Below are 13,455 nucleotides of genomic sequence, written 5' to 3' on the forward strand. Positions count from 1 at the left end.
CCGGGATCTGGCCCACCTGGAGACCGATTCTAAACGAAGCGCAGGAGCCCGCCCTTCATTTATTTATTATTTATTTTTTTTTTTAATTGTGACGAGAGTGGCGGATCCATTGCGACTCCATCCTAAAATAAAATAAAAATGCTTTTTTGACCCTTAGGGGTCCCTGTGGTACCACCTCCCAGCCCAGAAGTCTAGGGGGTCAGGGTGTTTGTACCCTGCCCCTTTTTTTTTTTTTTTTTTTTTACTTTTTTCTGTGACTCGGTTCTATCAAGTCACAAGATGGCTTCCAACACTTCTTAGTTTGAAGTTTTGGCAGCCAATCAGATCTCAGCATGAGATCGGGAGCGGTCGCAGATTCACAACTGGGAATTTCTTTAAATTTCTCCGCAACTACCGAACGGATTTACACCAAATCACAAAAAGGCTCATCTCTGAACCAACATCTACTTTCTTGTCAATTTTGGTGTAATTCTGTTCAGTAGTTCGAGCTGTAACTGTGTCTAAAGGTCCTATGGGAATGAACATGGGGAAAAACTCGCTTTTAAGCACCCCCTGATTCTCTGCCCCGCTTGACGGATCATCCCGAAACTTTCAAGATAGCAGCTGAAGTGAGCATCGTATTAGTTTAGAAAATTTTGTGAAGATTCGTCAAACGGCGCCAAAGTTATTGGCAATACAAAAGAAGCTTTTCCTGTGGAAACTAAGTCCTAACTATAACTACCTGCTGGCGTCTGCCAGTAGGTATTTTATATAATGCATACGGGTGGTGAAATTGCACAATTCCTATTCGAGCCACATGGTTGTAAGGTGTGCCTTTTCTTTCTGATCAATGCAGGCTATTTTCCTTCAGAACTCTGGGGAAGCTACAATAGAACACAGTGAAATCAGCTGACAAGCTGTCAAATAAAAATGCTGAATGGTTGCTGTATGTGGGGCACCTCTATTGAAAACAGCCAGGAAAACCTAGTAAGCAAGCATTCGCAGCTCTTAATGTATCCTCTAGAAATTCCACCTGTGTTTCTGTATGGAGCAATGGAGGGACTACACAGTTTTTAAACTCTCTTTGCACTTTACTTTTTGTCTCCAGCTCATGTACGGCATACACCTTCTGTACTGTCCTTGCAGTCAGTCCCTTCAGCTCTCCCTTCATTTTTGTCAGCCTCCTATCCATAAGGCTTCTTTAGATTTGTGGTTACTCTTAGACGTTTTTGAGGTCAGGGCAACCAGTATGAAGGAATCTCTTTGACATAATATCTCGGCTACAAAGTCCCTAGACTTTGCCCAGGAATCCCCTTATCTACTGCCTCCTCTGTACGTTCATATGATGCCAGTCTAAAACTCAGGACACTTCGTCAGGGCAGGCGAAAACCTCTCTGCCAGTGTTGCATAAATCTCTGTTCCTTTGATGACTTCTTGTGTTCTTCAAGCCCTCACAAATAAGTAAACCTTACATTTGTGCTTCCAAATGGCAACGTTGCACATAAACCACAACCCTCTGCACTCCTTTTCAATTTTGTCTCTGCAGCTTTGAGGCACTGATCCAAGATGCACGTTTTCTTTTTGATGTCTGAGATGCCCATGTTTAATTTGGCTTTCAGTGAAACCAAGCTATCTGTGAACAGTTTCTCATCTCATGTTTAAGTGAAACAGCCTTTCTTTGACATCATCTTTAGGTTGGTTTGTTGTGCCTGCCAATATAAACTTCCTATCGCTTCTCTGCTAGTGTTGTAGAAACCTCCTATAGCTTATATTTGTTTATTGGTAGCATCATGTAGGAGCACCCTTTGTGGCTATGCAGATCAGAATTGGCACAGGAGGAGAAAGGTTATGCAAGTAGCCTAGAGGCATTCATTTAGTGAATTTAGCCTATCACTGCTACCTCTGGGCACAGCCACTCATAGTCTGCACTATTTACTTCTAGATTTCTGAGGGATATCTTTATTTCATGTGCTTCTCTTGGGCAACTTGTTTATGCCAGGAGCAGCTCCTGGTTATTATGCAACTTGTTAGTGCCCTGCTGGCGTATCACTGTTTGTGTCTCTACTGGTAGTATATTGCAGTTGTGTTACAATGGTTTCACTGATCCTCACCACATTACCTTACGACCCTACATGGTGATAAGGCGCTCTGTAGTTACCTCCTCAATGTGACCATCTCCCCTCTGGATGATAATTGCTTCGCTGTAATGCGGTTCCTATGTGTGTTCCGTGGGTGAGGCTGCAGGACTGGCCCTGTACGTCTGACTTAATGTGGGCACACTTCTCTGCCGCCAGTAAGTGAAAATGCTAGGCCCCAATGTTATGATGTCGGTGGTACCAGGGCTCTGAGGTGCATCATTTTATAGTAGCCACTTTGTGCCTTTGGCGTAGGTGGGAAACATGCAGAAGTTCACAATGAGGTCCTTTGTGCCTCTGGCGCTTCGCTCCTTATAAGTTAGCTGACAGTGCGTTCATTGGGCCCCCACCAGTTTTCAGTGTGGGGCCCCACTGGAAGCCAGTGTTCGTTCTAGCTGCTCCTGGGCGAGCTCTGCTGCAGAGTCTCAGAACCTCAGCATGGGCGCGCCATGTTGTTAGGTACCCTGCTGGTGAGACTTGCACCTTTTTTCTTTGTGCTCACAGTTCCAGTTCTCAGTTGTTGTGGCCTTCGCTTCTCTTTCGATATTCCACAACTCGCTGCTGAAAGAGAGTACCTTGCCAATTGCTTTGCCAATGGGGAGGTCAGAAAAGGGCCCCTGGGTGTTAACAAAGCTCCTATGTCTTCCAGCAACAGTTTAAACAGAACCTGAATAAATTAAACTAAATTGAATGAAAGGATGGTAGGTGGGGGTTTTCTCGTGGTATAGGACACGATTTGCCAGTGGTAGCTAGGCCTTAAAAAGCCACTACAGTGTAGTGCTTGTAATTTGACACAATAGGACACACCTGGACCGTGGACTCCCTAAGAGGAGGCAAATGCACTACTGCACCTTTAAACAATACACGTTAAACAGCACTCCCAAAAGATGAGGCGATAAAACAAGACCCAGCACTCTCTTAAGGCGAGGAATGAAAACAAATTCAGGTGCATTTAAAGTGACGCACACGTTTATTAATTCAATATTTTAGAAAGGAAGGCAAAATATATCCGTTAATGCAGACTCCCAAATATCAAGTAACTCAAGTGCAAAACCAGAATAAAATGTAGCATATATACATGTAGCAAAGAACAAAGAAACTTGGAAATTATGTACACAAAGTAAGGAACACCTCACCGATCGTTAATGCAACATCCTTGCCAACTCAAGCTGGAGGAGCCCTTCGACAGCCCAGGAAGGAGTTCGATTGGGACCCAAGTTCCGTTGGTTTCACATCAGTACGTCTACTCTGTGAACGAGATCCTACCCATCCCCCGAAGACCTCTAGCTTTTAATACCTTTACTCAACGTGAGGCAAAGGTTCTAGAAACCTCGCCCCCTTTCTTCTGTTGGAAAAAAACGAGACAGAAGCTGGCCAGGCTCCTGTATTTTGACTCCGAGACCGATCTGTACATTCCGCACATTCCTTGAAAGGTACCAAGCACGCATCCCGCACAACATGTTCCAGTTCACGCTGATCGGTGAAGAGCAAAAAACAAGTGCAGATCGAAAACATGCCCTCCCCACTTTGCAGCTACGTGCGAGCACAGAAAATGGAGTCTGTTACACAAGATGGAGTCAGTACAGAAAATGGAGTCAATTATGCCATATTCTTAATATCAGTACATACAGAAAAGACAAGAAAACACAAGTGAAAGAAAGAAACAGATCATTTTGAAAACTGAGACAAGACACCCCAGAGATGAGAAAGGGTTTTGTGTCTTCCATGGACCCCTGCAAAGTGCTAGATTAGAGTCTGTCTTTGCAGTTTGAAGTTATGATGTTATCTTTCGAGTGCAGTGGTTAATTTGTAGAAGTATAAGTGCCGGGGCTCTCATCAGGAGGCAGCTTTCACCAGCCCATTTCTCTTGTTAGCGCCGCCTAAAACAGAACCAACTACTAACCATGAAAGTGGGGAAAGGATGTGCTGTAATGGCCAGAGCTGCAGACTTCAGAGCTGGGGAATTAGGTTCAAGTCTCTGCGTCGGCTCAACACCATGTGATTCCGGGCAAATCACTTAATCTCCCCGTGCCTACCATAAATGAATGTGTCCTTAACTGCTGCTCATGAAAAGCGCCGGTGTTGAGCACCGGAAACCACCGGCTCAAATTAAGCACTGTTCTAGTGGGAATTCTGTCAAAAGGTAGCTCCAAGCTGTGCTAATTGAGTCCAGTACCCTATCTGTGAGTGACCAAAACCAAATTTAGTGTAGCATTCCTTGCAAATAATTACAGGAGTGATGTCGTTGGTGTAAGAAATCCTCCTGACTATCTCATGGGACTTTGGCCATAGCTGGTCAATGAACATGTTCTTACCCAAATTGTGGTAAGGTGTGAGATGGTGATTGAAGCTATCCCTTATTGAACCTGTGGAATAAATGTTGTTGTAGGTGAGAAACTAGAAACCCGTGTAAATGGGGCCACAACATAAATTATTTAACTTGAGCAGCCTTTAAAATTCACCACTATAGCAATCTTAGTTTTTTGTCCTCAATGAAAATGTGCAAAAGATTTGATGAAAGGTTAATTCTTTAGTACACTATTTAGTTTGACAAAGGCAATTGCATGCCATTTGATAGTTTAAACCCAATCCAAAGCTACAATGGAATCACAAGCACATTGTACCTTTTCTTAATATTAAAGGCGTGTTTTAGAGAATATTTCCATGCCTGTAGAAACCATGCAAGGTTTTCGAGATTACCCTTTGAGCCTATGTCTATATGCCATTGACTTAATTTTTAAAGGCAAATTTAGTTATGAAGAAGAGTCCTTTTGCCTATTGCTTTTAACAAGACTTCCCAATTCCATTTTTAAGTTCCACGCCACATGTAGGGATTATTGTACTAAAGAAAATGGTATGTTCTGTTTTAGCTTTTATTTAAGAAGTGTGCACTGCCAGTATACACTCAATTTGTTAAGATACTGCTATGTGTTTATACATATACATTGCTGCTTTTTAACTAACTACATGTTCTACTTTTTCAGAGAGTACTAAGTCACCAAGATGACACAGCCTTACTGAAAGCTTATATTGTAGAGTGGCGAAAGTTCTTTACGCAGTGTGATATCCTGCCCAAACCTTTTTGTCAACTTGAAATTACATTAATGGGGAAGCAGGGCAGCAACAAGAAATCAAATGTAGAAGACAGTATTGTAAGAAAGGTAAGGAGTAGATATTCTTATTGGTTTTACTTTAACTCTGACCTGAAAGTAATTTTAAGATGGCATGCGTGTCTGCAACTCTGAGTAGCTAGAAATTACTTTCAAGTCAGAAAAATTATTGCCTCTGTTTTTGATTTCAATGTTTTTCTATTATTAGTTGCTTTCATTAAAGAAACATTAAAGAACAGCAGCGATATATGGTGTACAGCAGTATAGCATTATCTTGATACATCAGTTGAAGGAGGTATATGACCTTTCCAATTTGTCTGATAAGCAATGGTGATTAACCTCATCCCTGTATAGGTCGCGGAAAAAATATAATGCATCTCCAAACATCAAACTGTACATTAATAGCTAATTTTCATACATTGCCTCTATTTCTATACAAATTGCTGAAACTTAAATTATGCACTAATTTGGATCAGGGGCTTTGTGTGTGTCCCAAACGATGAGGACATCTAATTAGAGATAAACCAAGCCAAATCTAACTTAAACCAGACTGTAGGATCCATGAAGGTCTATTTAAAATGTAGCATCCTTACAGAAAGCAAAAATAGCCAGTTCAAATCAAGATGCCATAAAATTCTCAAAATGTAAAATAATGGGAATTCGCTTATCGCTTACTCTGTATTCTACTTAAAGAGCCAAAACCAGTTATGATCTAGCTTAAGGTAAACTAATGCAAACATATTCTAGGTATAGAATCAATAAACAGACTAGTGTGGGGTCTGCTCACTAAAAAATATATGGAGAAGTCTGGCAAGCATCCCAAGAAGAGTATGTTATATAGTTTTTCAAACCGTTGATCTGTTGTGAAGCAAATGTTACATGACACATCTCATTTAAAGTAACTTTTGCTCTAATACCAATGAATAATCCTGTGTTATACTACAAGCGATGGAAAGCAAACAAAGGGACATTTGAAATTACATACACAACCCCATCTAGCCAGAGGAAGTAGCCTTGTAAAGGTAAGGTTGAGCTCTGCGCCTTCCTCCAGGAACATCAGGAACACGAAGAAGAATACATTTTAAAGATACAACAAAAACAAGACCACAGATCTGCTTGAATTAATTCTATTTTACAAAATGCTGAAAGGTACATTTTTATCTAGAGCTGCACGGACAGAGAAAGAAGATACCATGTTCATTTGAAAATGTGCAATGTAAAACAAAAATTTATTTGAGTCCTAGTCCTGTCAAATGAATACGTATTGTTAGGTTAAATTGAGTTCAGTTACATCAATCTGATAGTCTTCTAGCTGCAGATTCCTTACTTTTGAATTTCCTAGGCATACGCTGGATCAGGAAACTTTTGCATGAGCAGTACCCCTGCACAGCCTTTTTGCGACATTTTGTTGACAAAACCTTTTTGTTGTGTGTCGAGGATGTCATCTAGACGTACAGGGTTCAAGCCGTGTGGCGCCTGTCACCCCACCATGTTGGTAACCAACCCCCACCTTGTCTACTTGTGGTGCCTCAAGCGCAACCATGACACGAAGTCATGCTCGGACTGCCGGGCCATGGCGCTGAAGGCCTTGCGGGAGCGTTCTTTGAAGCTACTTCCTTCCGTCGAGCGCAACTCCTCTGAGATCCCGGTCCCGTTTGAGGAAGAGAAGATTGCAGGACCGCTCCAGGAGCCCCAAGTCCTCTTCCTCTCACTCGAGGTCCTTTGAACATTCGGGAAGAGGCATAAAAAGAAGAAGTCCAAACCGACGTCGCCTTGTCTATCATCCGTCAACGAGATGGGTAAAGAGCATCAACGCTCTAGACGCAGTTCTGCGGAGCCAGGTTCAACTCCGAGCCTCCCTCCATTTCCGGGAGCCGGAGAGAACCCGCTCAAATTAAGGAGAATTTGAGTTGGCTGACCCATCAGGGCAGCCTCCGGGAGTCGGAGGAGACCCCTCCAGGTTCTCCGTTGACGGCCCCGGTGCCGGCGGGGTCTCATGGATCCAATTTTGGATCTGGGTCAATGCTGGTCGTGCCAACGCGACCTTCCCGACGTCAGACCTGAATTCGATGCCTCTATTGCCGCCAGCCCCATTTTGATACTCAACGACTCTGAGATGGATTGATGTCAGTCGACATCGACTCCAGCGCCGACGGAGCCCAGAGGTTTCAGGCATGGGTGAGGATTGGGAGGGGTCCAACTGGACGCTCATGTGGAGCACTTGGACTGGTATGACGATCTTGGTGAAGGTAGTGGACTGGACACATCTCCAGATACTGATATGCTCTCTCCAGGTAGTGAGGAGGGCAGCAGAGGTCCTTGGCCTGGAGCTGCCCTCTGTGCAGGACATAGCTAATCTCTTGTCCAAGGTGTTTTAGCCTGGGGCTTCCACGTCCAAACCCTTTTTGCCCTTTAATGAAGCACTAACAGATGTCCTTCTAGGCACGTGGTCCAAGCCTAGCACAGGAGCTCCTGTGAACAGGACAATCGCACACCGCCATTGCAATCCCCTGGGCGATCCGAGGTTCCTCAGCCAACACCCCACTCCTGAGAGCTTGGCGGTTCAGGCTTCGATGTCCCAATGCGCATTCCCTTCCGCTCCTCCGGATAGGGAATCCAAGAGGCTGGACGCACTTGGCAAGTTGATGTTTTCTTCTACCAGCCTGGCATTGCGGTCGGTGAGTATCGCATGCTTAAATGGCCGTTTCTCGCACACCCTTTGGGAAACGGTTGCACATGTGCCGCCACGGGTCCATGAAGAGGCCCAGGCCGTCCTTTCCCAGGGTGTAACGGATGGGAGAGATGCAGCAAAATTCGCCATCCGGTGTGGCTTACACACGACTGACTCGCTGGACAGAGCGGTTACGTCGATGGTGGCCATAAGGCGCCACAACCGACTGAGAACATCAGGCTTCTCGAATGTTGTCCTCGCTAACCTCATGGACATGCCCTTTGACGGGACTTGCCTTTTTGGTGAGAAAGCGGACTCTGCTTTAGAGCACTTCAAGGAAACCTTGCTACCGCCAGCTCCTTGGTCATCTAGGTTACACCTCGTGGCCAGTCTAGCTTTTGTCCCTTTCGTTGCAATGGAAGGGGTTTTCAACCACGTCCTAGGCACCATCCTGAGCAGATTCCCTAAGTTGTGAGAGGATGTGGACGCGGGTCATTCCGACCTTGGAATGGTGGGAAGAAATTGTCTGCCACCCAGCCCCCTGCAGCTGCAGCCTCCAAGCATTCCTAATTTAGTCCTGCAAGGCCATGTTGCTCCACTTGGAGAGAGAATTCAACACCATCTCCTCCGCTGGATGTCTGTAACATTGGACAAATGGGTCTTGCAGTTCATTCAGGAAGGCTATTTTCATCCCTTTCTTTCTTTTCTTTCTCCTTTGCCACCAACATCAAGAATGGATGGCAAAGGATAATCTAATATTACTCCGAGAGGAAGTTATAGCTCTCCTGGCTAAGGGAGCTATAGAAAAGTTTCCGATTTCAGAACTAGGCAGTGGTCGCTACTCCAGTTACTTTCTGATTCCGAAAAAGAACAAAGAGTTGCGGCCCATTTAGACCTTTGGACTGTCAATCTCTTCCACAAAAAGGAGAAATTCAAGATGCTCACATGGCTCAGGTCTTGTCTGTCCTAGACCAAGTAGACTGGCTGGTAGCATTGGACTTGCAGGACGCCTTTTTCTCATCCCGATCCTGCCTGCCAACAGGTGTTACCTGTGGTTCAAGGTAGGCCACGGGCATTTTCAATTCACCGTGCTTCCGCTTGGCCTTATCAGTGCCCCTCGGGTGTTCACCAAGGTGATGGCGGTGGTTGCAGCTAATTTGTGCAGGTTAGGGGTGTCAGCCTTCCCCTGTCTCAACGACTGGCTGTTTAAGGTGCCGTCACCCTAGGCTGTTGTCTCCCACCTCCAGACTACAGGGACCTCCTGCATTCCCTGGGGTTCTCTATAAACATGCCGAAGACACACCTGACCCCTTCTCAGATGCTCCCTTTTATCATAGCCGTTCTGGACACCGTGCATTTTCGGTCTTATCCTCCTGAGCAACGAGTCCAGGATATTCAGGCTGTGATACTGATGTTTCAGCCTCTATCCTTGATTTCGATGAGAATGACTGAGGTTGCTGAGACTCATGGCTTCCTGCATCCCGTTAGTAAATAACGCCAGATGGAGTATGCGGAATCTGTTGTGGGATCTGAAGTTCCACTGGGCCAGCATCTAGGGGATCTCTCAGATGTGGTCCAGATCTTGGAGGGAACTGCAAAAGACCTGCAGTGGTGGTTGACGAACCGCGATTGGGTTAGAGGCATACCCCTTTCCCATCCCCAACCAGATCTCACAGTAGTGACAGATGTGTTACTCCTGGGATGGGGTGGCTAGGTGGGAGAGGTGGAAATCAGGGGACACTGATCTCCAACGGAGTCTAGGTCCCACATCAGTCTGTTGGCGCTTCAGGTGATCTGACTAGCATTGAAAGCATTTCTTCCCTCTGTAAAGGGGAAGTTAGTGCAAGTGTTCGAGAACAACACCACCGCCATATGGTACTGCAACAAGCGGGGTGGGGTTGTGAACACTTTGACAAGAGGCCTTGTGTCTCTGTACTTTGCTGAACAGCAGGGAATAACCCTGGTGGTTCAACACCTGGCACATTCTCTGAACGCCAGGGCGGACGAATTTAGCAGTTGAATGCCTAGTGGATCATGAATGGCTCTCCAGTCGGAGGTGGCGCAAGGTCTCTTTCAGCAGTGGGGAGAGCCTTGGTTAGATCTGTTTGCCTCCGATAAGAACACACAGTGGCAGCAGTTTTGAGGGCTTTTCGCCAAGAGTGGAGCTCAGGCCTCCTTTATGCCTTTCCCCCCCATACAACTTCTGCCCAGAGTTCTCAAGAAGATCAAGAATGATTGGGCCCAAGTCATACTTGTGACTCTGGACTGGGCACGGAGAGTCTGGTATCCAGAGCTTCTTCGAATGAGCATTGATCTTCCGATCAGGCTGCCCCTTCGGGAGGATCTTCTGTTGCAGCAGCAGGGGAGGGTCCACCACCCAAACCTGTCAACTTCTGCTTCCATGCGTGGGGAATGAGCGGCGACAGTTGATAGCTTTCAACCTTTCTTCTGAAGTATGTAATGTTGTTTTGGCAGCCCTCCACGAAGACGATATACACCTGCTGTTGGCAAAAATTCTTAAAATATTATACAGAAAGCTGCAGGTCCAACCCTCTTTATTCAAGTCCCCTATTGTAAATCTGGTCTTAAAAGGGCTTGTACATAGGTTTCCACCTATGCCCTTTATCTTGCCGCAGTAGGACCTTAATTTGGTTCTCACATACCTTGTGTGCTCCCTTTGGGCCGTTGCACAATTGTCCCCTCCGGCTGCTTATCATAAAGACAGCCTTTCTAGGGGTAAAACTATCTGCCTGGAGGGTGAGTGAATTGCAGGCTTTATCATTCAAGCCTCCCTACATGATGACATTTGTGGATAAGATAATGCTTCATTCTTACCAAAAGTGGTGACCCCATTCCATCTGGGTCAATCAGTCATGCTTCCCACCTTTTTCGCTCCCGCACATCCCTCTAAGGAAGAGGAGCTTCTCCACTGTCTGGACCCAAAAAGAGCACTGTTCTACCATGACCGCACAAAAGAGTTCCGGGTGAATGACCAACTCTTTGTGGGTTACGTGGGAGCTAAAAAAGATCTGGCAGTGCAGAAACAGACCATTTTGCGCTGGGTTGTTATCTGCATTAAAATCTGCAATGCTATGGCTAAGAATCAGCCTCACGAGGCCTTATGAGCTCATTCTACCAGGAGAAATGCTGCGACCACTGCATTGGCTCGGTGTGTCCCAGTCCTGGATATCTGCCAGGCAGCAACGTGGGCATCTCTGCATACGTTTGCGCAGCATTACTGCCTGGACAGTCTGGTCCGCAAGGACGGGATTTTACCTGTTCGGTCCTGCAGGACTTTTTAGTTTTGAAAATCTGTCCACAGCCCACCGCCAGGTTGGTATGGATTGGTTATCTATTCAAAGGTTCAAAATCAGCAGCTAGAAGTCTCTATCAGATGAACAAGTTACTCACAGCCAGTAACACATTATCTGGTAGAGACAATATCTAGCTGCAGATTCCTTACACACCCACCCATGCATCCCCGCTCTGTGGACTCATTTGATGAGGCCTAGGGTTGCTCCCTTTTCATGGCCCTAGTTGTGACACACACAAGTCCGTTAACTTCATAGTTCTGCATTTCTGGTGTGGAAAAAGTGAAAAGGAACTGATGTCCGTGCCTGGGTAGCGCCTATATAGGTGATTGCGGCGCCATATCCGACGATGTCACTCGGAGCTGAACAGAGGCACCCGACAGCACGCAGGGGTGCTGCTCATGCAAAGGTTTCCGGATCCAGCCTGGGAAATTCAAAGGTAAGGAATCAGCAGCTAGATATTGTCTCTACCAGATAATGCATTAGAAAGTTGTTCTTTACGACCTATTTATGTTAACTAAACACACTTTATTTGTTAATTCTAAATTCGTTCTCACAACTCTTCCCTCTGATATAAATCCTCACAAACCATAATACTTTATACACTGTATTATTCATTCGCTTACTTTTGTCTTGAATTTTCTAATGCTCTTAATTCATCAAACATCCTAGCTGTAATATTTTCCAATTGTTTCGGCCTTTTTAGGTCTCGCCTGACCTAGCGCATGCGCTGGTCTGGCGAGACTTACTGAGAGGGCTCCAAAAAGTGCTACTAGGCCAGCCTAGAGCTACAGTGCATGTGCGCGGGCGCGCGTGCCGCGCTTTACCGTAATTACTTTCACTTTTGCGGCCGCTTTGATGTTTGCTCGCCATCGCGATCACTTTCACTTTCGCGGCTGCACGGCCGCTTGGCATAGCCAATAGGTCTCGCTTTTGGGACCTTATAAGTATTTAGTTATGCAACTGTTGCATGGCTAAACACTTTTAAGGTTCCAAAGGCGAGACCTATTGGCTATGCCAATGCTTGTTTCCTTTTCTGGTGTCATGATCTCTTCTTTCTTGCACCCACAATTTGTGCTATTCACTTACCACATTATATTTAAAAACTAAGTTTGTTTTCGACCAATTACACACAATACAATAATAATGATATGAGTAAATAGTTTTCTCATCAAACGTCCACCCACATTAGCAAACCATTCACCACCCTTTGTAATTCCCTTTCCAAGCGCATTAGACCATAAACCAACTGTTCCCACACAGCAATCTCTTCAACAGATTTTGCCTCACATGAAATATTAGTAATATTACTTGTATATTGATGAATGAGCTTGCTATTATCAAGCACAAAGGTCCAACACTGGCTTTATCACACAAAACACTGAAGCAAGCTTGTTCTGCATAAATATAGCACATCCATACATTTTTGTTAGTGCTTTAGCCGTATTAGTTGGTAAACAATCAGCCATAGTAGACAACTTTAAAATCTTCAGACAATTCAGAGCAACACGAACAAGAGAAATAACACACCCAAAATATCCACAAGCATTTGTCCAAAACAACGTTTCAGTCTTCTGGGAGCAGATTTGCTCATTTCATTCATGTGATAACACTCTAGGGGAAATGAAATCATATAGCAGATGCCCACCCAACTGTGTGACAGATTAAAATAAGCTGTAGTTCCACTAATGTAATGCATCCCCCTATATATAGGCTCTTCACATGTCATATATTCATCACATCCTACACACCTACTTTCTTCTCCTGTGCAGTTCTAAGTCCAGGATGTATCTTTGAATTTCCAAATCTCTTTTCAGCTTCCTTTTGCAGCTCAATTTCTTTGGCTTCACATACAGTTCTACACATTTTCACTCTTCCGTTGTTGAATTCTCTAATAAAATGTTCTTCTACATCAGTCAGTTTACACACATTTATATATTAATCTTGCCTCTGTTAGTGTATTTAATTGGTCTAACTAATGGGCTCTGTGACAAAACCCATCTCCTCAGTTTTAAGCATATATTCTAATTGTAGGTAAACATTTACATCATTTATCTCCAAGAAATCTTGGCCTTGAAAAATCGGCGTAAGGACGATACACGACAAAGCATAGGAGAGTGAAAGTTGAATATTGGTCGCTCCTCTAAAACAGAAGTTGGCAGATATGTACAGACATAGCATGGGGAGGGGATGTAGCCTTAGGGCTACAGCGGTCAACCTTGAAGCTGGGGAACCGGGTTCGAGTCTCG

At 44.9% G+C, this 13,455-nt stretch overlaps 1 protein-coding gene across 2 annotated transcripts in view; it reads left to right on the forward strand.

Moving 5' to 3' along the window:
- The window catches only part of CUL5 (cullin 5), a 677,835-nt gene that overhangs the window by 205,354 nt on the left and 459,026 nt on the right, over positions 1 to 13,455 (forward strand). For both annotated transcript variants that reach the window (XM_085621507.1, XM_085621508.1), the window contains one exon: positions 5,099 to 5,275. In XM_085621507.1, coding sequence (XP_085477633.1) covers positions 5,099 to 5,275 — 177 coding nt within the window. The remainder of the gene's footprint in view (positions 1 to 5,098; positions 5,276 to 13,455) is intronic.

Source organism: Triturus cristatus, chromosome 8, assembly GCF_964204655.1.
Source record: "Triturus cristatus chromosome 8, aTriCri1.1, whole genome shotgun sequence".
NCBI lineage: Eukaryota > Metazoa > Chordata > Amphibia > Caudata > Salamandridae > Triturus > Triturus cristatus.